This window comes from Spermophilus citellus (assembly GCF_964194105.1).
Source record: "Spermophilus citellus genome assembly, chromosome: 2".
Lineage (NCBI taxonomy): Eukaryota > Metazoa > Chordata > Mammalia > Rodentia > Sciuridae > Spermophilus > Spermophilus citellus.
In genome coordinates, this window is record NC_138183.1 from 244,959,124 (window position 1) to 244,985,282 (window position 26,159).

A 26,159-nucleotide genomic window follows, 5' to 3' on the forward strand; every position below is an offset into this window, starting at 1 on the left:
CCACTCTCTCCCTTTAGAGGGTCCCTTTTCCTTTTTACTTTGCCTTCAATAAATTCATGCCTGTTATTCTGAAAGACGTACCTGAAATCTTTCTGACTTGATCATAAGAATCGGGGTGTGAAGAGGGATCTTCTCACTGCCTCAGTTTCTCAGACAGCCCTCAGCTCTGTCACAGGGTGAGAGAGAAGGCAGAAAGAAGATGTGGTCTTTTTACCTGCAATGGCCTTCTTGTAGGTTTTCTTGGAGTAAGTCCATCCAGTTTTCAAAATTTCCCCAAGGAGCTACCTCTGCAAGGATTCTCTGATGGGCTGCATCTTCCCTGGCTGTGCCTTGTGTCCAGGTTGGGCACCTGTCTTCTCCTGGGTGTGCTTATACTTTCCTTGTACTGTGTGCTGTCATCACTCACCAGGTGGTGCTGGAAGCGTCTGTCGGTCCATCTGCCATCTGAGACAGTGAGATCCTGGAGAGCTGGGGGTGTTTGAGTGTGTTTGTGTTTTTCCAGCGTCTATACTATGGCTTAACAGATGTTAGATGTTCCATAAATACTGTTGGATGAGTGAACAAACACATGAATCTGTTACTTGGCATGGAACCTTCCTGTGAGTGAAGAATACTGGGGATGTGGTGGTTGGTTATGAGACCTTGAGTTCCCTCTCCAAGTTGATGTAGCAGTGAATCTTGGATTGGGCCAAGAGGCTCCAAAATCAGCTCTTTTTTTCCCCTCATGAGCTGGGTAATCCTGGTTGGATTAACCTTCCTAACCCAGATTCCTTGTTGGTAAAGATGACTGCTACCCAGAGGGGGTCTCCCAATCCTTTCTTTTCTTGTGTTCACTGCTTCTACCCAGATCTAGCTCACATATTGAGAAGCAAAAGCAGGTAGGAACTAAATGACATGTGGGGATGGAATTTGTATATAACAAATATAATGCAAGTTTAAGAACCTTTTTATTTTTTGGTATTGGGTTTTGAATCCAGGGATGTTTTATCACTAAGCTATGTCCACAGCTCTTTTTATTTTTTATTTTGAGGCAAGGTCTTGCTAAGTTGCTTAGGTCCTTGCTGAGTTGTGGAGGCTGGCCTCAAACTTGTGATCCTCCTGCCTCAGTCTCCTGAGTCTCTGGGATTGTAGGTGTGAGCCACCACACCTGGCTGAATAGAAGTTCTTTCAAAAGACGCATAGAAGAATAAGAAATAATGACCCTGTATTAAAACAAAGAAAATGCATAGACTACAAGTCATATATTCTCTGACAGAGATGTAATTAGGAATCACAATACAATAATAATCCTCCCCAGCTTACCCACCTTGGAAATTTCAAAACACCTTCCCGTGTAACTCTTGGCTTAAAAATGAATCAAAATAGAAGTGACACACTATTTAGAAGTGAATGCTAATGAGAGCAGTAAATGTCAAGTGGTGAGAATGTAGCCAAAGCAGAATTTGGAGGGAGCTCTAGTTCTTTAAAATGACAGATTCAAAATAAATGAAGTAAATTCCAGTAAACATGTGAACTTCCCTCTTGCTGAGACACTGGCTATTACCTTTGGAGAACTGGCAGTTTTAAAAGCAAGGCTCCATTCTCTACTTGAGGTGGTGTGAACATGGGCGTTTAACAGAGTTTATGTGCCCAGAGTTGCTCTGAGCATTTCACATTGTAATAGCTCATTTAATCCTTACAACAATTCTATGAGCAGATTATTCTGATCCTGTTACAAAAAAGGAAACTGAGTCAGAGAGTGGTTAAGTAACTCATTTAAGAGGACACAGCTCCTGAGTGTCAGAGTCAGTCTGTGAACTCTCAAAGTCAGGTTTATCTCTACATACATGCTCATTTATAGGATTTTATGCATCAGTATCTTTTTCATTCACTCATGTAGATTAATTCAGTTTAGATCAGTAGATGCTGCAGCGTCCTCTGAAATAAGCTAGGATGTGTTACCTGGCCAGACTGGGAGGTGCCTTCAAGTAGCATGTAAAGGTGTAAGCAGGGGCCCTGGGCTACCACAGAGCAGCCTTTGAATCCTAATGATGCCATTTAGTAGCTGAATCACTTCAGATAAATCATTTAGCCTAATTAAGCAATCACCTTATCTGTAAGTGTGCAAATTAAAATTTGTTTCATTAATGAGGTTCTAGGCATAAAGTTAGTTAGAAGAGATCGAAATAAAACACACAGACCAGTTACCTTATTTATATTGCTAGGTCCCAGATGGCTGCCCTCTCTGATTCCCACCTCTAACCGCCCAGCAGGGCAGCAAGGATTACTCAGGGCTAGCAGGAGAGAGAGAGAGCGAACACGCCTGGGAGTAGCCCTTTATTGGGGAACAAGAGATTCAGGGGAGAATTCCATCCAATGAAGGTTGAGGGGGGGCTGCACTCCCAGGTCAGGGTCAGTGATTGGGTCCCCGGGGTCAGTGGTCAGGCACACCCCCACACGGATGGGCTCTCTCATCAGGAAAGGGTCGGGAAAGCTTCGACAGAGCCAGAGCGCCTCAGGCCCTTAACGGGAGCCACCCAATCACGTGTCAGAATGGCTTCCCACAATTTGTTCCTCATAAGGTTGATGTGAGAATTAAATAATTTGTTTGAAACCACGAGAGTACTGCCAACACCACCACCACCACCACACACGCTGTCTGCTATGATTTGTTATGGCAGAATGGGTGGAGGGAGTCCTCAGGGACCCTGGCCCACTTCCAGTTGTCCACTGACTTAATCTGGTAATGAGTTTATTCCTCAGCGTCTTCTCCCACACAGGGTGAGTTGCTTGCCTTCAGTCTCTCAGCTAGAACAGAATCTTCAAAGCCAAAGCTGGCTCACCCAGGGTCCCATTGTCTGTCATTTCCTCTTGGTTCATCTGACTAGGGTATTGTGGACGGTCAGATCGGCACAAAGGGGAAGTGTTCCTTTGGCGGGGGTTTCACTGCAACAGAAAACAGTGTCATGGGGAGAACTGGGCATTGGAGAAGGGTCATCTGACTCTTTAAATGGGAAATGGATTATACCCAGTGCTTTTTGAGAGCCCACATGCTCACTCAGAATTCTTGTCTATAGATCAAAGAAGAGGGACTGGAAATCCCAGATGTCAGGCAGTGTGTGCATGGCGTGTGTCCATGTGTGTTGGAACCCGTGCAAGGAAGCGTAGTCTCTTGTCTTTGACCCACAGACCCTCATCCTAGAGAAGGCAGGTGGTGGGTGTGGGCCGCAGATGCGGTTGTCCCTCGGAATCAGGTCTATCAGGAGAGTCTGGGTTTACAAATAAGTCTTTGTTTCCAGAGTGAAGAACCGTTTCAGGGTGGGGAGGAGAAGGTACAGCATTTTTGGTCACCTGCACTTGTGTTGGGAGGTTCCCGTCTACCACTTCACAGTCCTTTACTATCCTGCTGTGGGATGTGAAGGACCAGATGTCCCCTCCCCTGTGTTCTTTGTTTCACCCAGAGACTCCTTCCTGGGAACTCCTGACCTTCTGGCTCCTCCTGCCACCCTCTCCTCTGGGGGTCAGGGCACCGATGGGAAGAGGCAGTCAGACAGCTGGTGAAGGAGGTATTCCTCTTGTGGGGTGACTTCCTTTTTCTTTCTCTGTCCCTGTCCTGTCTTTCTGCTCTGATTTGTAAAATCCTTAATGAAATGCTGGAGATTTAGACTTGTGGGGCAGCCCTGCTTTCACTTAGGGAGGGGCAGGAATTCATCTCCTTTTCTCTCTTCTGGAGGGCACCTATTTATCTGCTTCAGTGGTTTTTCTGTTTTCTTTCTTTCTTCCTTGTTTTGACAACCAGACACTTTCTTAGAATGAAATCTTGTGTCCACTGTATAAACAGCTAAAAGTGAAGTTATGCAGATTAGAGAGGGAGGCAAGGCCCAGGAGCTCTGCCTGTAGGCCTCCCCTCCCCGTGACTCCCCTGGGTGGCTTCTGAGGCACACCTGAGGCATCCTGGGGTTTCCCCAAACCACAGTAGAAAGCTAACCTGACTTGCTGAGAAACTTGAGGTTTAACAAAGACAAGTGTTGTCCCCAAGGCCTGCAGCTCCTGTCTCCCAGCCCAGGATTCTTTCTGCAGAGCTGGACTGCTGCTCTCCAGGCCCCTGGCTGCTCTTGTGATAGGCTTTGCGCAGGGTACAGTGCCCTAAGAGGCCCCGAGACAGGAGACCTATTCCTGAACCTTGACTCTGTCGGCAGCTGGGAGACCCTGAATAAATTACAGCTTCTCTGAACTGCAGTTGCTTCACTATAGACTGCAGATAGGATTGAATGACATGGTGTACAGAAAGCAAGGAGGGTGTTGTGACTACCCAGCACTTTGTAGGGGCCCTACAGGTGGCAACTCTTTTTATTAACTGAGCTAGTGAAAAGGGGCCTGTGGTCAGATGGACTGAGGATGGTGGAGAAGGCAGTTTGAAAGGCAGCACTGAGTGAGAGGATTGCAGGTTAAATTGCTTGAGCTTGAGTTCTGGGCCCCTCAGTTCTTCCCACTTTTTGTGCAGAGGGAAGGTCATAACCTTGGCTGTGAATTCTCAAACTTGGTGTACATTTGAGGGTCAAGTGTGGGGAGACACATCCCCAGCTGGAGCCCAGTGTTGCTTAAGTCATTCCTAATATCTCCCATCTCTAGACATGAGAGGCGTCAGGAGGCTGGGCAGGGAGGAAATGGGTGCTGGGCTCATGTTCCCCTGTACTGACCCCTTACCCCCACCCCCTCGTGGCTGATCTTGCAGCTGTTGTAATGTTCCTATTACCACATACTCCGATTCTTTGATAATGATGCTGAAGTTCTCTTCTCAGCTAAGCCCAGTCATAGGCCTGAGGATAAAGGGCATTGTGTGCTTTCCTTGCCTTTGGGGTCCCCAATGCCCCTTGGTCTGCAAGAGCCACCTGTGTCAGAAAGGAAGGAGCCCCTCCTGGGATCTGGTAGAGTCCACTCTGTAGGGGATCCCTGGGGGTAGTTCCAGGCTCATGTGACTCCAGATAACAAGTGATGATGGCCTCTTCCTGCACATCTGATCTGGATTAAATGTTGTTTTCTACTTTTGGAAATAGCATGCTGCGTGAGGGGGAAAACTCTAGGAGAAGCTAGAAAGCCAGAAACCCAGGCTCTATTCTGTGTGTGTCAGTAACCCATTGTTGGTCCATTGGGTAAGAACTTTAAAATATTATTTAATCCTTAAATAAATCCTGGCAGGCTGTTTTTAAAATACACATTTATATATATGTAAGTTATATATGTATGTGTGTATTTATATGTAGGTATGCTATATAATTTTAATAGAGGAAAGAGGCAGGGAAGAGGAGGGTGGCTTTTCAGTGATTCCTCCTTGTTGGCATAAAACCCAAGAGTAAGTTTTGGCAGTGTTAGTAGGCATGCAGGCAGAAGGGGACAAGCAGGTGACAAGTCGATGGATACATATTTTTTATGTGCCAGCCTTGTGCCAGGTGCCCTGTAGCTACTAAGTCTTAAGAGATACTGTCTCTGACCTCAAGTTGCTTAAACTTGAAGTAGAGATTGCAACCCATAAAATTCTTAGATGAAAAACTGGGGGCAGTTTTGTGGGGTAGATGTGATCAAAGGGAGACTGTGAAGATAGAGTTTGGTTAGCAGAGGAGGCTAAGAGATGTTCCAGCCACTGGGTATTTGTGGTGGCAGGGAGGGTGCACAGAAGCCCAGGAGCAGGAATGGGTGTGATGGGTGCAGAATACAGTGAGATCAGGTGGAGGGAGAAGGCTCCTGGTGGAGAGCAGGGGTATGACTCTAAGGCATAAAAACGCTAGTTTCCAAAGAATCTTGAAAGGCAGGCTGAGGCCTTGAACTTGACAAGGCAGTGACAAGGAACTATCATATATGGAGAAATGGGGATATAATGCAATTAGAGCAGAGAGATAACCAAATGGGTGGGAGGCTGTTGCAATGACATGGGGCCCAATGCTCAGTCAAGGTCCAGTGACATGCTATTATTTCTGTGTCACAGATGAGGAAATGGAGACTCAGATACAGAACCATGTGTTTAAGTCTCAGTGACCAGCATGTAACAAGGCAGCGATGCCTTGGAATGGATCTTATTTACACATACTTGAGGTTTTCCCCTTCTGTGTGCGTCTCCAGATGACCTTGGAAGAAAGGACACTCAGCAAAAGCTTATTAACTTTCCTTTCCAGAGGAAGACAGGTTCCTGCTTTTTAGTAAGAATTGCAGAAATCTTATTGGTAGAGGAACCTGAGGAGGCTGATGAGAAGCCTGAGTGTTGATATTTGACCAAGGGAACATTTGTCTCAAACTTTAGAAATGATGGGTAAGTCCAGGCTGCTGAACTCTGCTGAAGTTAATTATTTATTCAGTTAAAATTAATGCAATTTCTGTTAAATGCCTACTATGTGTTAAGTACTCAGGGACTATGTGGGATCAATTAATTCATGACAACTACAGTGCTGAATTTTAATTGCAAGGGACAAAGCCAGCTCTGGCTAATGAACAAAATGACTGCATTGGGAGGATCCTGTTCAATTCACTCAGAGGATACTGTGGAAGATCTGCAGACCCTGCTGAAAGCCAGGGGTCACCCTGGACAGGAAGGAGGGTGGCTCTGTTGCATGCTGCCATTGGTTGGCTCAGCTGTGTTCACTTCAGACTCCTCTCACAAGTGACATTCCTCTGGGTGCTCAGGTCACCATTGATGGCCTCCCCAGAATCACATGGGATGTGATTTAGAGGAAGATTTATTGAAGGGACAGACAGACACCTCCCCCCCCCCCCCCAAACCACACAAAGAATCTACTTTAGCAGATACATAAGGCAATTCTGAACCACCAGGAGTTTATCATTAGAAAAAATAGATAAATAAAGGAATAAAAATAATAGGCTGTGGCGGTTGCTGTGTAAGCGTTGTACAAAGTGCTTAGGGAGGTTGTAAATTTTGCATGGGGGAGGCATGTGTCAGGTAAGGTACACAAAGGTTATCTGAACCAAGTTTTAAGGGCAGAGTAAAATTTTGCCAGTTGGACAAACGCCCTTCAGGAAGAAGCCCTTGGGTGACAGTAGTGATGTGAAAAAGAATGTGTGCAGGAAATACAAGGAATTCTAAGTGTGTAGACCATCAATGTGGGTGGGGCTGGATCTTAAAGGGCCCTGTGTGTTCTCGTAGGTATTTTGGGAGTTTTAATTCTAGCAGATGAGCGGTCATTAAATAACTTTAGGTGGCAGAGGGACGTGATCAGTTTCGTTTTAGGAAGATTATTGTGGAGGTATTAGATTCTACTCCCTGGAAAGTGCCTATTAATCTAGGGATGCTGGTTTTTGCAGAGCAGCCAGAGAGTGAGATGCTGCGAGAGAGAGTCACGAGACTTCTCCAAGGTTGGAGAACCCGATATATCTATGGGAAATCCCAGGGACTCCTTGTGTGTGTGTGTAGGGGGATGGTAGTGGGTACAGGAAAAAGGCTCCTGGTGGTCTCTTTGCCTGTGGAGTTCTGAGTGTTTGGGTGACGTGTCTTGGGCCATAGGCTGCTGAAGGTTGTGCAGAAGCAGGCATAGGGGATTCCCCTGCGCCACCTGCCCCCTCAGTATCCAGTTTGCTCTCTGTGTTTATAAGTTTGCAGTGTGCAGTTCAGCAGTGGACTGGGGAGAACAATCCGGAAGAATGTAGAAATAGCCCGGGCCCTTGTTGTGGGGTGGGAATGTAATCATTTCCTTAGCCATTTGGTGATTCTGCAGAGGAAGGTGAATAAAGTTGAGAAATCTTGGGTCCCCAGAGGTGGCTGGGGCCAGGAAAGGGAGGAGAGTTTCCTTTTTCCTTTTGAACAATAGCTGACAGGGGACAGCACAGCACCATTTCCTTTGTAATAGGTGGTGTCTAAAAACAGGAAAATTTTCTTTACTCCAGCTATGAGAATCCAAATTTCATGCTTTGGAGGAACTGTAGCTAGAATTTTCTCAAGGGGTCCAGAACCAGTAGATGGGTTAGATAGAATCTGCTTGTCGTTATGTAGTAGCTGGGTGGCTTTTGGCCAAGTTACTAAGCCTTCGTATGTTTTAGGTTCGACTAGAGTGAGTTGTTCAAATGCCATTATTCATACCGTCACTGGCAGTAGCAACAAGACCTAGCACTGGGCTGGGGGTGCATCTCAGTGGTAGAGTGCTCCCCTGGCATGGGTGTGAGGCTCCTGTTTGGTTCCCTACCTGGGTTCGATTATCCCACCTGGGTTTGATTCCCCAGCACCAGAAAAGCAGCAAATGATCATCATCAAAATAGCAAAAACCCCTAGCATTTCAGTGTGTCAGGCCTGTGCAAAAGTGTTTATATCCCTAAATTCTGTGAGTTAGGTATTGATATTATCAGTATCTAACCGATAAGGCAACCTATGCCTAACAGGATGAGTAGCTTACTTGTTTTTCCCTTTCTCCCCGTCTGTCATCCCCTCCAAAAAGTCAGTAGATTTCAGATAGTACTACACCAGAGTTTTAAGACCTCATAGAGCTGCTGTAAGTTTTAAAGGAAATGATGTATAACAAGCTTAACATAGCTCTTGGGCCTTAGCGAGCATTCAGTGTTCACTACTTACTGTGTTTCTCTTCTCACTCGGCTCCTTTTTGTCTTTTATAGAAGCAGCTGACACAGGATGATGATGCCGACGAGGTGGAGATCGCTATTGACAACACAGCTTTCATGGATGAATTCTTTTCTGAGGTGGGCAACCTTCCTGCATTTTTTGTGTGGGGAGGGGGTGAATATACATAAGGAAACACAGTTTCCTCAGTAAGAGTAAAAAATCTGGGCTCTTTCAAGGGTGGCAGGCAGTCTTTTGTTGGGGTGAGGGGGCTGAAAATGTTAGAGGGGAGTCTCCAGTTCTTGTGAGCAACTGGAATCTTCCAGTCATCAGAGGGTAAATTACATGTAATTGAGGATATGCTTTTAAAATTGTATGCTACATGACAGCATTTTAATGATATCCTTTCTTGCCAAAGCACATAATTTAAATACATCAACCATAGGCTCACAGCTATGAGTGTAAAAATTGAATTTCATCTCGAGGCCTGATTCTGATAAATCAAATTTGTTGTCTCCAAACATTTTTATGGTCCCTTTGACCATAAAATTAATTTAATTAATTTTAGCAGTAATAGAGAAACCAAGAATCTAGCAGTTTATTTTTGTAAAGTTTAACAGGGGCCAAAATGGGTTGCCCATGTCTACAAATTCACCTGCTTGTTGATCTTGAAGGCCTTGTAGGGATGTTGATAGGTAGTGATGGAAAAGCAGTGGCTTTGGAGCCAAATGAACTTGGGCTCAAATCTCAGTCTGCTTCTGTCCAACTGTTGATTTTGTGAGCTTTCCTTAACATGCTGAACCCTGGTTGGAGTCTGTCCTCATCTGTAAATTGACATTGATAATATCATAATTCCGTATAGGGTTATCATAACAATTGAGATAATGCTTAGAAAGCATTCAGAGTATCATCAGGCATATGTGTGCTCAATGAATAGTATGTTAAAAAAGAAGGGGGGTAAAAAAAAAACAACAAACCAGAAAGCTTATTGTTGCTGAAGTTTCTGCCATTGTATAATGGCTTCTTTATTTAGGTCCCCCCCACTCACCCCCCAAAAGAAAAGAGGCATTGTGTTCTTTTTGCAGGGAAAATTTGGGCACTGCCCATCATCTGGATTGTGGATGTGGAAATGTAGCTTCCAGATTTCCTCTAAATGCAGTGGAGTGGGGCTTGACAGTCATGCCCATTTGTCTGCTAGAGTAATAACCAGGCTCAAGAGCAAACTTGAGCATGTATGTGCTGACCTGATTGGGAAGTGTGCTGTAAACCTCCACAGCTCCACACCCAACTTGTGCGTGGGTGTGTCCCTTTGGTCGAGGAAGTCATGGTGAGGAAGTCATGGTGAGATCAAACGACGCTGGGCTTTTGTGAATCCAGTGTTATTCCACTTGTGGATCCTGGAGGGCAAATGTCCTCTGTTCATTGGGGGTTGGGTGAGAGGAATAGCCTTCAGGAGACATTTGCAGATTCTGTAGTTTGTCCCTAATTCTTGCCCTGGAGAGCCACACATATTAAAGAATGTCTTCCCTAAGATGAAGAATCTCCTCTAGTAACTTCTTGCTCTTTCAGTGGGTGGGTGGGTCCCTGGGAGTCAGTGTTCCTTATGAGGTGGGAAGATGGTGGGCTTTGACTTGTGAGGCATGGTTGGAGTCTTTCCTCAAGCATTTTGTAGCAGTGTGACCTTGGTTAAGATACCTAACCCGTTTTAGCTTTAGTTTCCTGCTCTGGAAGTCAAGGATGTCAGCCTGTCCCTCTCAAGGCTGTTGGGAGAGTCACATGAACTCACGTATCTGGCAAGCATTCTCTGGACAGAAAAGTGCCCCATGTGGAAGAAAGGTGTTTGGAAGAGGCCCCTGAGAGAGGTAGTGTGACCACCTCCAGGGCTGTTTGGGTTCCTATTGCTTTCTTTGTGTTAAATGCTTTTTGATCACTTAGGAGAAAAAAAAAAAAAAAAAAAAAACCAAAAAACAAAAAACAAGGAAACCCCATCATATTTAAGGCAGAGAAGGGGACTGCATGGTGAGGTGAAAAGAGCACTGTGTGTCATGAACTGTGTGATATTGGTCATGTTCCATAAGGTCTCCGTGTCTCAGCGGGTTTATCTGTGAAACGGAGAGAAAAATATTCAAAGCTTAGTCGAGCATGAGAAGAGCTGACACTGGGAAAGGGCTTAGAATGGGGTTAGGCAGTGTTGCTTCCCTCCTTTCTCATTTGCAAGAGCCCAGAGAGGAAAGATGCTGGGGGGTGGGGGTGGCACAGAGGTGAGAGGGAATGGTCACTGGAAGAGATCCTGCAGCAGTGGTGAACAGATCCTGCTCTAAATCTCAGCTCTGCCCATTGAAAAAGTTGTATAGCTACTTTAAACTCCAGTTTTCTCTCAAATGGGACTAGTACTGCAATCTACTAGTTGTTATGAATATAAAATGAGAAAGTATCTGGATGTACCCAGCACAGTGCCACCAAATTTTAGTCCTCATCACCCTTTTGTCCCCATATACTCATGAGTAAGCAGACCATAGAGTTCATTTTATAGAGCATGGCTTGGAAATATCCTTCATATTGGGATAAAGTACTCTGGATAATAGGGATTTGGGGAAGTGAAGGAGTTTCCCTCTGTGTATGACTGAGGAACCTGCCCAGTGTACCCTGCAGGACATAGCTAACTAAGATAGCACTCTTGTGATAGACTTTGCTTTTTGGATTGGTGCCAACAGGACACCTTTGATTAGGTCCTTTGCTGAGAACTCATAGTGCAAGTCGTGGGTTGGTCATAGAGGCATGTGCAAGATGCAGATGGAATCATGGACCTCAAAATATATTTTCAGAATGTGCTTTGCAGTGTAAAATTTGAATGGCTTCTCTGTCTTCTCAGTTGTTAAAGAATTGGCCCTTGGGTTTTCAGGCTACTTTGGCCAATCAACCCAGGCCTCGTAAATTATAAACCCTGGACTTTGTCTAATCTGCAGTTTTCTGTATTTTCCATGGTGGTCTGCTCAGTTGGCAGAGAAAGCAAAGTTTTGGAGGAAATAGACCTGCCTCTGAAGGCAGCGGTCTATTGTTCTGTGTTCATCCAACCGTGCTGACCGCCTCCTGATGGTGTAGTAGGTGCTGGGGTGCAGTATTCTGTGTGACAGGTCCTTGCTCTCTGGCGTCTTTCTATCTGGTGAGAGTGATAGAAATTTTAAAAAAGTTATCATATTGTAGTGGAAATATCAAAAAGGCACTGTGGGAGCACAGAAGGAGTGTGGCCTTCTGCCTGGAGGAAGGTGGGCTTCTGGGGTTCTTATCTAGACTTGCACCTCAGATCTGCCTGGGAGCTTATGCGCACCCATGCCCGGTTCATAGAGACTGGGATGGCTCAGATTTGGATTTTTCATTTCTTGCATCTGATTTTGCCACCTACTGCAGCAATGGATAACTGCAGAGTGGTGGGGAGACTTGGAGGGTTGTAAGTAAGGAAATAATGGGATCGGAGTGTGTTTTAGACAAGTCAATCTATGGCAGTTTGTGGAGGAAAGGAAACTCCCAAAACAGAAATACCAGCAGATAGGCCAATGCAGCAAAGCATGGGGAAAAGAGTGGGGCTTTGGTCTGGATCCGTCAATCTGAGCAGTAGCATGGGGCATCATTTAGGGATGTTTTGACTGTGGCTTAAGCAATAAAGAGATGTAATTATTTCACGCGTGAAGAAGTTTCCTATTAGGGATGTATTGGGGCTTCAGGCCAGCATCTCTGTGATCCTTTGGGATTTTCCCTTAGGGTTAAGAGATCAAGTCTGTTCTGATTATCATTGCTTTATAACAAACTACCCCAGTGTTTAGTGGTGTAAAACAACTATTTTGTTTTGCTGACAGATCCTTTTGATTGGGTATTTTTCTAGGGCACAATGGGTGGTATATCTCTGCTCTACAATATGTGGAGCATTGGTTGGGAAGAATCGAACTACCAGAGGCTAGAATCTAATAGAAACTTCAGTATTCTAAAAGTGGGTGCCTGGACTGGGGTGACCAAAAAGAAAAGCTCAGTAGAAACTGTCAACCAAAGCCCTCAAACGTGGCCTCTGTGTCTAGTGTTCCTCATAGCATGGAGCACTCAGGGTTGCTGGACTTGTGACATGGGGTTCAGGGATGCAGGGCCAGTGTTCTGGCAATGAAAAAAGTCTAAGAATTCTTTTTATCAGGGAGGAGAGCTATCTAATGGTCAAACTGACTTCCTCTGTGGCTTACTGGCTATCACTGGGTCATGTGGTCATGACCATCCCTAGCTGGAAGGGTGCCAGGAAAATATGTACTTAGTAAAGGGACAAGATTACCAGGATGTCTGTAGTGCAGGTCAAGATCCATCATCTCGGGGGCTGGCAGCATAGCTGCCAAAACAGAATCAGAATTCTGTTAAAAAGAAAAAGAACAGCAGTCGAGGGGCTTGCTCTTTGGTGGGTCAAAGTACTTGTCTTGGAACACAGTGTGGGATGCAGAAAGTCTCTGTGATGAAGAGTGTTTGGAATTCCTGTTCTTCTCTCTTAGAAATTTAAAATGCATATTAACTTTTCAAAGCCTCCGTGAAGTCCTGTTGTGAGGAAACCTGCTCACCTTGGCTAGCCCAGCATTGAGTTTTTCACCCTTTGTGACATGGAACTTCTTTTAACAAGGATGAATGAATACACTTTGGAAAATGATATTAGAGAGTTTTCTTTTTTGGATTCTATCTTAGCTTGGGCTGCTGTCACAAAGTACCATAGACTGTGTGGTTTAAAAAGAAAAGGAAGAAAGAAATTTATTTTCCACAGTTCTTGAGCCTGGAAGTCTGAGCTCAAGGTGTCAGCATGACTGGACTCTGATGAGGGCCCTTTTCTAGGCTGTGGACTGCTGACTTCTTGTTGTATCCTCACGTGATAGAGAGCAAAGCTAGCTTTGGCTTCTTTTTATAAGGTCTCACTCATGAGCGCTCCACTCTCATTACCTAATTACCTCCCCCTCCCCATATATGATCACATTAATTAGGCACCAACATGAATTCACTGGTGTGTGTGTGTGTGTGTGTGTGTGTGTGTGTGTGTGTGTTTGTATAAGAAACAGTGAATCCAAAATAGGTGCACTTAAAAAAATTGGAGACTGTTTTACAGGAGTATATATAGCATGTTTGTCTCTTGAGGTTGCTTATGTTCATTTATTTATTCAACAGACATCTACTGAGTGACATCCATGCTTGACAGACACAGTGGTGGATATCAAGTAGTCAAAGATGAGAAACCCAACGTCCCAGCTCTGGAGGAGGTCCAAGTCAGGATTAGAGAGTGTGGGCAAAGTGCTACAGAGCCTAGATGGGGGTCCAAGGTGAGGTGGGGGACTGGGGCAATGCCTGGCTAGAGGATCTGCCAGGTGACCAGTCTTGAAACATAGGGATTTGCTAGTAAGCTTGATTTTTGTTAGAACTAAGAATCTCCAAGTGGTTGGAATAAGAAATCTAAGCATTAGATCACACTCATCAGGTTAAATATTTTTAGCATTTTAAATAGGATATTTGGATGATAGGGACCAAACGAGGCAAGCTGGCACGCTCTTCGTTTCTGGTCTCTTTCTATAGTCAGGCAGGAAGCCCTGGCCAGTCATTTGCCTGTGTGCTCTCAGGCCTATCACCCACCCTTCCTGTGCTTTGTTCTCTGTTGCAGAGAATTATATTTTGCAGGTTCCTTCACCAACTTACTCTTGGTATGTTCGACCGAGGGCAGTGCTAGGGAATGAATATTTGTGCTCACCCCGTTCATATTTTGATTTGGGACTTCCCAGCCTCCAGAACTATGAGAAATGTGTGCTTGTTGTAGAAGTCATCAGGTCTAGGGTATTTTTGTTACAGGAATACTAATAGGTTGGACAGGGAAGTGCTGGCTGTGTCTTCTCCCCAGACTCTGCCTCCATGGCCCCAGTTCTGGTGGATTCCACCAAGGTCAGGCTCTCGTGGCCCTACCGTCTTTGTGCCTCCAGCTGTTGCTGCTTGTTTTCAGAGTGCCTCACCATCCTCTGTTGGGCTTTTTAGCCTTTGTTCCCAGTGTAAAAAACTCCCTGTATTATTTTGGCTCAAATAATTACATAGGTTTTTGTTTTCCTGACTGAATTTTGAATAACGCAAACCCCAGATATACTTAATTTGAGATTATGGTCTAAGAAAACTTGTTTTTGCTGGTCAATATAACTCTGAGATCATTCTTTTCTTTTCATTCATAAAAAAACAAGTTGAAACACTAGTCCCAGTCTTTATAAAACCCCCTTGGGACTTGACTGTTTGTTGCTTGTTTGACTAAGGTGACTTCTCCCTCCCTTCTTAACAGTATTTGTTTTCTAAAGTAGAGAAGCAAGGCGGGGCGTGGTTGTGCACCCTGTAACCCCAGCTGTCCAGAGGCTGAGGCATGAGGATCATAAGTTCAAGCCCAGCTTGGACAATTTAGCAAGACCCTGTCTCAAAATAAAATGGAAGAAAGGGCTGGGCATGGAGCTCAGTTGAAGAGCACCCCATGGTTCAGTCCCCAGTACCAAAAATCAGTCAGTCAGCCAGTCAATCAAACTTAACAAATCCAGAGGACTTGACTGAGAAGCTCAAATATAAGGATTGTTTTGGATTATGCCTTTTATTTTTGATACCAGGGATTGAACTCAGGAGCACTCGACCACTGAGCCACATCCGCAGTCCTGTTTTGTATTTTATTCAGAGACAGGGTCTCAATGAGTTGCTTAGTGCCTCACCATTGCTGAGGCTGGCTTTGAACTTGACATCCTCATGCCTCGGCCTCCCAAGCCTCCGGGATTACAGGCGTGCGTCACTGCGCCTGGCTTATGCCATTATTTTTGAGGAAAAGTAAAGGTGTATGAATTGTAAAAAGGAGGGATCATTTATTTGACTACAGCCATGCTACTTTTGTCACCTTAGAATGGGTACAAAGTTAAATTTTCAGTACATAAAAATGCATGAATTAATACCCACCTAAAGGTACAATGTGGGAAGCCATTCTGACACGTGACTGGGTGGCTCCCGTTAAGGGTCTGAGGCGCTTTGGCTGTGTCGAAGCTTTCCCGGCCCTTTCCTGATGAGAGAGCCCATCCGTGTGGTGTGCCTGACCCTGGGGACCCAATCACTGACCCTGACCTGGGAGTGCAGCCCCCCCTCAACCTTCATTGGATGGAATTCTCCCCTGAATCTCTTGTTCCCCAATAAAAGGCTACTCCCAGGCATGTTCAAACTCACTCTCTCTCCTGCTAGCCCTGAGTAATCCTTGCTGCCCTGCTGGGCGGTTAGAGGAGGGAACCAGAGAGGGGAGCCGTCTCGGACCTAGCAATAGAAATAAGGTAACTGAGTCTGTGTGTTTTATTTCGATCTCATCTAGTTAACTTTATGCCTAGAACCTCATTAATGAAACCATTGCGCAGGCCGCATGGTAGAGTACAAGATACAGGGGCATTTAGGGGAAGTAGAGACTAATTCTGGGACCAGAAACAAAGCTTTTTGCTTCATCTTCCACCATGGCAACCTGCTAGTTTCCAAAGCAGCACTTCCTCTGCTTTTCATTGCCTACCTGGATCCTACTGGTTAATTAAGTCCAGAGAAAGGCCATCCATGCCTTCAAAATAAATACTTCCTTTTAGCTAGATGATAGTGGTTAGTATAATATGGTTATTATAATTGGCAACACCCAACAAGTGATTTGACTTGCTGCTTTTAGATTTCCTTGAGTGACTATCGATGACATCATTGCTATGTTAACATTATGATTGTCAAACGGATTAAACGAGACATGCTTGTGGCTGGCATATAGTAAATATACGGAAATTGCTGGCAACTTTTATATAATATCAGTCATCATCTAACATTTATTGAGCATGGTGTGGGAGTGGGAGTGTATTTTGTGTTAAGAATTTGACCTAAGTGTGGTCAAGGTCATAAAAATGCTGAAAGATGGAGCCAAAACTTGAACCTAATCTGTTTGATGATAACTTATTTTCTTAAATCCTATGTTATCTGGAGTCCCATATTACTGACAGAAGGCATTGGAAATGTATTAGCTGTAGCATGGTGATCAAAAACCAAAACATGGTGATTAAAACAAACAAACCCACTTTTGGATTGGTTCCCTCCATCAGCAGTGTTTCTTGAAAGCTCATTGTGTAAAAAGCTCTCTGTAATGAAGTTTTCAGGACAAAGAAATAAGGCACATGATCTCTGTGAAATGTGGCTGAACCAGTCTCACAAAACACAGGTTGAACATGTGTGTTAACCTGATGTAGGTGGAATGCACATGGACCGGGGAGAGAAGAGGAGCCTTCCATAGTGGTTCTTGCAGGCTTACCTGATTCACGAGACAGGGTTTGGTACCTAATAGATGGCTGGGCTTAAACCTTAGTTTTGCCTGTTTTTGTAGCACGACCTGGAGTACGTTTCTCTACCTCTTTGAGCCTCAGTTCTTGTGTATGAAAAGGAGATAGTGATGGTGACCTCACAGAAGTACTGTGAAGGGCCAGAGTTGTTTCTGATAAGCGTGTGTTCAGTCAATTCTAGTTCATGAGTACATGACCATGCAGGGAATGTCAGCATGCTCAACTCCAAACAAAGAGCTCTTAGGCTTTTAGATCTGGCACTTGTCAATTTCCTACTAGGTCTCTCCTCTCCCCCATTCTCCTCATAATTTTCTGGTTATCTGGCAACTGCACAAAAGGAAATCACATGTAGCTGCTGCTGTGAAATACCCAGAAAGTCATCTTTGAGAAAAACCAGCACTTCCAAGTAAAAACAATGATACTCAGTTCATGGGGAAAAAATCAACAGCAACAAAAAACTCCTCTGGGATTAGTCACATCCTGAAGACCCAGAGAGGTTTGTGATTACTTGGTGAACTCACTAAAGCGCTGTGAAATCAAATGCTTCCAAATGGTGAATTGATGAGGATAGAGCACTGCAGTGGGTGAGGACTGGGGGGGGGGCGTGGTGTGGGAGTGGGAGTGTATGCTCCTGGGGCCTGGGACGTCCAGTAGGCAGGGAGAGGACGGAGGATGCAGGACCCAACACTCCTGTCCCTAGGGCTGGATGAGCATCTCCCATCCAGTCTCCACAAGCCTGAAGTGACTCTGAACCTGAGGCCCTATAGACTCATTCCAGCAACTTCCCAAGTCCCGTCTTTGCTTTGAACCATTGACCAACGTTTGGGCCAGGGCACTCTTAAGTTCATTAAGTGATTTTTCCAGAAGAGATTTTGTAAGATAACTGGTCCATTGGCCATGCAAAATCTAAGGTATTGTGATTTGTTAAAAGTTTGTTAAACTAATTTTAAATTGGTTAGTGCATTTTGTTCTAGAAAAATGTCTTTCTCAGTCCCGTGAGTACCGTGTAGTTTCTTTCGCAAGACATCCATGTGATGGAAGTGGAAACTTGTGCCATTTTATGAGCTGTAGGAGGAGCCTGCATTTGAGTGACAGAAAAAGGAAGAACAGGTGGAAATTTCTGGATGTGATTACAACTTTAGAAACCACCAGTATTCATGATGGTAACACGGGCCCTTTTTAAAGTTGAGTAGGCTTGAGATTCTACTAGAACAGTGTAGAGAATTAAAAAAGGTCTGAGATCAAAATGGACAAAGATCCCAGATGGATCCTGGAGGGAACTGTTGGGTGCTGTCTCCACCACCAGCTGTGTCACCTGTAACTTCTTTAAGCATTAGTTTCCTTATTTGAATAATGCTACTAATACAGTCTTGTAAGTTATTTAGTCAGCTGTTAAAGGTCTTCACAGATATTTAGATAGCTACCTAAATGTACATCTCTACTATGATGATCTTACATTGAAATTTTATTCATCTTTAAGCAAGTGATTCTGTTGTCAAACTGTGATACATCAGAGCCAACATATTCATGGAGGGGAATACTCCTTGCTTCAGTGGCAAAAATATGAATGACTTTAAGGGTTAGAGCTCAAGTTACATTTCTCCTATTTTCTGTCCAATTTGGAAAACTGTGATCAGGTTTTTAAAAAAGGGGCGGATCATCTCCTGGAGGAAAGGGACACTGGGAGCTGCATGTACATGGAGTTGTTCTCTCGTTGTATCCAGATGTTAAGATCCTCCTGCCTGTCAGTTTACAAGCTTTCTGTTGGTTGACTGCTGCATGCTGAGGGATGAGGTGGATAGACCCTGTGGGTGCTGCTCTCTATACATCTGCCTGCACTGAAGAGGGGCTGTGTGCCTTGAGGAGGGAGCTAAGGTAGCACTTACTGTGCCCACGGCGGTGCCTGGTGGTGGTGTTCTGTCCAGGAGTGACGTGCTGCTGGAAATATTTCATGACACCCCGTTGAACAATCTAGAGCTTTAACATGCACAGAAATGGTCCATGGTTCTAGCTTCTGAGCCCTAATCAGCTGTGGGAATCCGGTTGAGATCTTTCACTGGAACCCGTGCCCAGGACAACCTCTGCTGCCTCCTGAGATAACCATTGTTCATTCTCTTTCTCTCCCCCTCTCCATCTGTTATCTTTATCTGTTTCTGTCTTTTTCTTCCTCTTCTTCTCTCTCAAAGTATTTTCCTTGCCCTTTTCGCTCCTTCCTTTTCTTCTCCCCACCCCCACCCTTTTCTGTCCTCACTTTTTGGGCTAAGGAGGGATCTGCCTGATGAGGTTTGCTGGTATCTTCCCTCTGATGTTCTCCTGGATTTTCCTGATCTTCTTGACTCTGGCCTGAACCATGCCATTCAAGAGGGGTGAACACTTCCCTTTCAGGGAGAAGGAGGATGGATTTTTAATGACCGTTCTGTTGAGACTAGTTTCTCTCTCTATGGAAAGGGTGCTTATCTCTATGGAAAGGGTGCTCACTGGGCAGCTAAGACTTGAAGTCATCATCTCCTTCCCCAAGCCCACCGGGTGGCAGTGTCACCAGGAAGCTCTGCTGAGCATTCACCTCTTTGATGATGAAGGCTATTGTCTTTCTGATTGTAGATCGAGGAGACTCGTCTCAACATTGACAAGATCTCAGAGCATGTGGAGGAAGCAAAGAAACTCTACAGTATCATTCTGTCTGCACCAATTCCAGAGCCAAGTGAGTGTTTACTCAGCTGAGTCACCCAGTGGTGACCTTTTGCATCGGGGCAGAGGCATTCCTCTGTGAACAGCAGGGAGGTGTCCACATCATATCACCTCTTTGATTTCTTTACCTTATCTGAGTTCTCACTGCCCAGCCGTCAGCTCTTCCCTTCATGGTCCCTCTTGAACCACTTACCCAGTCTCTCCTCTGCTTCCCAGCTGGACCCTCCTGTGGCTGGCAGTGACTCTTACTGCTGCCTACATACTCCATGCTCTGTCCCCCCTCTCTGCCTTCTATACTGTTTCCTCCACCTGAAATGCTTTTCCCAGCCCCCATTCTCAATCCCACCAGATCAAGTCCACCTTTCCCATGAGGTGGTCACATAGGGTTCAGTTTCACAGGACTCCTGTTCCTAAGCTTTTTTTTTTTTTTTTTTTTAACCACCACAGAGGCAAACCTTTGTTCCTCTTAATAGTAGGGGGAATACATTTTGAGAGTAAAATTTAGGGCTCCATTTCCTGTTCCTTAAGAACAGGGGCAAGCCCAATTCTGTCATTTCACTCTACTTTTTTTCAATGGCTATTACCTCAAGATTAAAGTTGGAACATTTTAGCAGAGCATATGGGAGTCGTGTCGGTCGGGTTCCTGCCCTCCTCTCCACCTTTTCTCCCACTCTGCATGTTCCCATGTTACTTATACTTTAGTCAGACTAAATTCTGTTCTCCAAATATTTGTTATTCCCTCTTGCATATTGTGCCTGCTCCTTGGGGCTCCAATGCCAGTCACCTTCACTACCCGGTTAACCCTTAGTCCTTCTTTGAGACTCTGTCCTACTTTCCTCATCTTTAGAAACTTTCCCAGATCCCTATCAATCCCTAGCTGTGCCAGGGAGCCCTTTATAACCACCTCGTCAGAACTCCAGCCTACTCCAAACTGTATGTCAGGGCTGTTAGTTTATTTTGCTCCCACCCCTCTCTAGACTTCGAGCACCTTGGAGGCGGATTCTACATCTTCTTTCTGATTCCTTAGTTTCTAGCCCCATTCCAAGCTTGTAGTGGGGTGCTAAGGATGGTTTTTGAATGAATGGTTATAGCTAACATCCAGGATAGTCCTGGGCATGGAGTAGGTGTATCAAAAATACTTGCTTCATTCTAAGTTGATGAACCTTGACTGATATCTCTTTCATCTAGAATTCCCGCAGAATTCTCTCCTACCCTGTGAGATTAAGCCCTTATCATAAACCAGGTGGTTTCCTCTAAAAGAAAAGTTCTCAAAACTGACTTGGGGAGGTTTGTTGAAAAAGCAGATTCTGGGGCCTAAACCCTGGGTATTTTCTCTGTACATCTGGAAAATGGTAACTGGAGAATGCCTTTTATTTTAATCAAATATTAATTTTGGGGGTTGCAAGGGATCGAACCCAGGGCTTCATGCATAGGATCTAGCGTTGAGCTATACATCCAGCCTGAAAATGCTTTCTAAAAATAAGCTCTCTGATTCTAATGATAGATTCTGGGAAACACACTAGGATAATACTGTTGAGAGCAGTGGGTGCCTAAGCTCCCACACCCTTTGCTGATGGTTGTAAAAGAAGTTAGTCCTTCCTTTTCTAATGGCTTCTACCTCCTCTGTTTACCCAGAAACCAAGGATGACCTTGAGCAGCTCACAACTGAGATCAAGAAAAGGGCCAACAATGTCCGGAACAAACTAAAGAGTAAGAAGGGAACAAGGGAACAAGCTGACCCCTGCCACCATCCACTCAGCTCCCTGCATGTACCTCCTCTGAACTGACAGTCACCTGGATGAAGTGACTGATGGTTTGGGCACTGTCCCTGGAGTGACCTATGGCAGCCCTAGAAAGTCCCCTTCTCTTGAATCCTGACTGTAGTTGAAAGAGTCCAGAATTGAAGTTAGGAGATGGGAGCTGGAATGTGCTTCAGCTACTGGCTTGGTCCTTTTGCTCAGTCCATGGGTGTATTCTTATTGGTTCTGTTTCCCCAGCACCAGCCGACATTGGAGTAGTAATTTTAGACATACATACACGCAGGATTTATTCAGTCCACAGATGTTTCTTGGTGGGCACCTTCCATTGCTACCCACCACCTATTTCAGAGCATAGATTCAATTATTTTGGGGAACAAAGGGTTTCCACAGTTCCATGGCTGCAGTCTGTATGCTTGCTCAAAGAACTTGGTAAGTACGTGCAATTGCTCAGATGAGAAAGCAGAATCACTGAGCCTAGCTTGTCATTTCTTCCCCCCAAATAAATTACAGTAACTATTGTAATGGGTGTGGAAAGGGGGTTGTTGGAAGCAGCTTCCAAAAATAATAATGATAGTGTGGCTACCGCTGTGCTAATAAGCACTTTATGTGCATTCTCATTTAGCCTTCATGTTGGTACTGTGAGGAATGTACAAGTTGAGCTTCCCTAATTTGAAAATTCAAAACCCAGAATGCTCTAAAATCTGAAACATTTTGAGCACTGATATGACCCAAGTAAGAAATTCTACACCTGACTTTATATGAAGGATCCCAGTCCCAAAACAGATGCACTAAAAATATGACGAAAAACCCTTTAGGCTGTGTTTATAAGGTGTGTAAGAGAGAAAAGAATTTTGTGTCCTAACCCCTAGATATCTCATTGTGTGCAGGCAAATATTCCAAAATCCAAAAAATCTGAAATCCAAAACATTTCTGCTCCTAAGCATTTCAGGTTAGGGATACTCAACTAGTATTGGCATTTGTGTCATTTTATAAACAAGAGAATAAAACATAAGAGAGTATAAGTGACTTTCCCAAAGTCACAGAGCTGGTCAGCAGCAGGGCAAGGATTTGAGCTAGACTCTTGGTGACCAAGACTCAGACCTGGTATTGTGTGGTAAAGACTAATGAAAGCAGGTCTGTGGCTCACATGAGCTGACCTTGAGGATTACTCCTCCCTGTCGTTCCCCCTTCATGGGTGTTGTGTGTGAGCATGGTGGGGGGGGAGGTTGCAGGGAAGAGTATGTTTCTTAGAAGGAAGAGGAGATTCATTGCCGGAATGACCTTCTTCTCATTCCAGGCATGGAGAGGCATATTGAAGAAGATGAAGTCCGCTCATCAGCAGACCTTCGGATTCGGAAATCTCAGGTAAAGTTGTCCCTGATCTGACAATCATCTTCTCCAATTCTTATTTTCTTTCTTTTTCTTAAGCTGTGGAGTCTTTTTTAACGAAAATTACAATTCTTATTTGGAACTCGATATGAAAAACTGCTAAAGTCGAACTATCCAGGTTGAAGCAGGGGTCATGGCTAGAGTCCAGCTCCTTTGGGCCCTTTTCTCACACTCTCCTTCTCTAAGGGGGGCCTTAAGAACTTCCCAAGACTCCCCAAAGCAGTGTTAGTGCCTCCTTGTTTCACAGGCAAAGAAACTGAGGTCTTTTTTGAAAAGACTGTTAGTCATTAGTTCAGTTTGGAGCCAGGAACTTTGGGGATCATCTGTATCCGTCAGGAGCTGCATGACATTCAAGTGGCCATGGAACAAGTATCCAGCTGGAAACAAGTGAGGAAGAGCAAGAGGCTGGCGAATCTCTAGTCAGTTTTACAGTGACTGAATTTGCCTGGTGGTAGTGGATTTGGATAAAATAGAGATAATGGTGATTTTGCAAAGGCAAACAAATAAGGCTTATTTCTGAGAGGTAGGCAAGGAGTAAAAGTTATTATGAAGGTTTGAGCTGAAGCATCCAGGGCTACTAGAGAATGTATCTACCAATAAGTGAAGAAAGTTGGGGGTGACAAGTTAAAGTAAGAACTCAAGGATCTTCGGTAGCATGACTTGTGGGAAGGGAGGCTGACAGATTTAGGAAACAAGCCAGGGGTGTGCCAGAAAACTTCTACTAATCCAGGTAGTTGTAGGGCTCCAGGATTCCCAGAGATGGTCTCCTTTTGCCTCTTAATTACCATGTGAGGTCAGGAGGGTAGACAGATACTGCAACCATGCTTTGGAATAGCAGTAGACTTACCCAGTGATCCAAGCTAGGAAGTAAAAAAAGTATCATACTTGGTCTTTTGAGTCCCAGCCTAGTGCTGCTGTAGACGAGGCTGTGGAGGATGGGGTGGGGAAGGGAAGAAACTCTGTAGCAATTGTGCACCTTTTCCCTCCCTCACTTCCGGGGGACATACTCATCTAACATTGTTTCCACAGCACTCCGTCCTCTCTCGGAAGTTTGTGGAGGTGATGACCAAGTACAATGAGGCTCAGGTGGACTTTCGTGAACGCAGCAAAGGGCGAATCCAGCGGCAGCTTGAAATTAGTATGTGTTTAAGGTTTGGCGTGTGACCCTCCTCCCTCTTTTCCTACTATGTGATTGTCCATTCCAAGTTGTGACACTGTAGGAGAACAAGCAGCAAGTACCCTGCTTGTGGCTTCTGCTTGATATTTTGTGCCAATCTCAGAGCAGATGTTACAGCATTGGCACATCCTGCATCTTGGGAAAGGTGGCACATGGTTGTCAGGTCCAAGTCATTTTATCCCTGTGGAGTCCAGCACTTTTTCATCCTAGAGGGGAAGCACCTGCTTCCCCTTGTTTTTGCTGTCAAGTAGCAAAGCACATTTGTGAAATAAGAGCGTGGTGCAGGTTGCCGTGAGGAATAAGGACATGCATAAAGCTGTGCCCTTTAGGAACTTTGATATGGAAGTCAGGGCCCTGCAGGGTGAGTGTGCTTCAAGTGGGATGAACTGTATGAACAGGCATGCATGTGTTTAGGTCGTAGGCCATCCGGGGTCTGGGAAAAAGGGTGTGTTTGGAGTGGCAGTGTAAGGTTAAGATGGTCGAGGGAAGGCTTCCCGTGAACTGTACATTGTAAGGAAGGCCCTGTAGTCTGTAGCGTAGAGCATGAGGTTAGTACACAGCCCGAACTGGGAAGTGATGTCAGCACCATGATCTGTACTTTAGGAAAGGAGCTGCTATTTCTGTTATGGATGGATTGGATGAGGGGAGGAATCAGAAGAAAAAATCGCGAGGCTTTGGGGGCAGTGTTGTAGAGACCCTGGTCTTTAGAATGAAGCAACCAGATTCCTAATTTTCAGGAAACTTTAAAAATGGAGTTGTGCTTTGATCTTGAAATTGATGCTCTACTTCTTTTGTTATAAAGCTGGCAAAAAGACAACGGATGAGGAGCTGGAGGAGATGCTAGAGAGTGGCAACCCTGCCATCTTCACTTCTGGGGTGAGTCATGTGGCCTGGAAAGCTTCACCTGGTCTAGCAAACACAGGATACGCTGCAGTTGCAGGGACATAGGGGATGTGAGGAGCCCATCTGGGTGTGTATGAGGGCAGCTGCAGGGGCAGCCTTGATTGCAGGGGAGGCTGATGGCCTGTCTGTGTGGCCTGTTGCAGATCATCGACTCGCAGATTTCCAAGCAAGCCCTCAGTGAGATCGAGGGTCGGCATAAGGACATTGTGAGGCTGGAGAGCAGCATTAAAGAACTTCATGACATGTTTATGGACATCGCCATGCTGGTGGAGAACCAGGTAACTGGCAGGGACGGAGGAGAGGAAAGCTTAGGTTCCCCTGAGAACATCGGAGGAAAGGCGTAGTGGAAGTCAGGTGAGGAAGGGTGAACCAGGGAACTGCATACCAGGAGCAGAATTCCATAGCTCAAGGAGGTGCGCATTCTCATCAAATGCTGGCACCTTGGGCCGCCTCAGCCTTGTCTTTCTTGCCCGTTACTTGACTTCACAGTCATTGCTAGCTGACACAGAGTCTGATGTGCTATATCAAATGCCTAGTTCACCCAGCCTCAGGATTTTTTTCCTTCTTTTTTTAAATTTTTTTTTCAGTTATAGTTGGACACAATACCTTTATTTCACTTATTTATTTTTATGTGGTGCTGAGGATTGAACCCAGGGTCTCACACGTGCAAAGCGAGTGCTCTACTGCTGAGCCACAACCCCAGCCCCTCTTTCTTCTTTTTTTCAAATTAGAGATAGGGCTTCTTGGTGATGGCTTAAACAGTCTCCTCATGTGAGACTAATGACGTTGAAAATGTGTTCTTTTATCCAGTTAACAGTGACAATTTAGTGAAACCTAAAGAGGATTTTTATTCTTTTTTTTTTCACCTGTGTTTTTCAGAAAATTTGGCAATTTTTTTGTTAAGGAACAAGAACAAACATAAGGGGAAAAAATAGTAAAAGAATAAGAACAGAAAATCTTGGAAAACTCAGGGTGCTGAGTTTGGTAGGGTGCTGAGGATTGTATTCTGTATAACCTGCATGTGGGGTTAGCGTCACAGCACCAGATGGTCCCAAACTCTTAGGACACAGATATATATGCCACAGGGTCATAGTGCTGTGACACGTTTACCAGGAATTTCCAGATGCTCTGCCACCTGGATAGGGTTGGAGACTGCTTCCTAGGAAGACAGTGCAAAACCTAGGTGAAGCCTGAGTGTGTCTAGCTATTTCTGACATCAGTTCTCTGCTCTGGGCCTGATTCTGCCCCCCTCCTTCTGGTTTTGAGACCATTTCTCAAGTCCCTTCCTCCCCACTTTCTTTTTTCACCCCACACTGCCTTGCCGAGGAACGGGTTTGAGATTCAAG

The 26,159-nt window shown here is 44.9% G+C and overlaps 1 protein-coding gene across 1 annotated transcript in view; it reads left to right on the forward strand.

The window, feature by feature from the left end:
• Positions 1-26,159, forward strand: part of STX3 (syntaxin 3) — a 43,845-nt gene that overhangs the window by 8,009 nt on the left and 9,677 nt on the right. Inside the window, 7 exon segments of the mRNA XM_081278980.1 lie at positions 8,590-8,673; positions 19,498-19,597; positions 21,220-21,294; positions 22,642-22,709; positions 23,763-23,871; positions 24,713-24,786; positions 24,957-25,091. Of these exon segments, the coding sequence (XP_081135106.1) occupies positions 8,590-8,673; positions 19,498-19,597; positions 21,220-21,294; positions 22,642-22,709; positions 23,763-23,871; positions 24,713-24,786; positions 24,957-25,091 (645 nt within the window).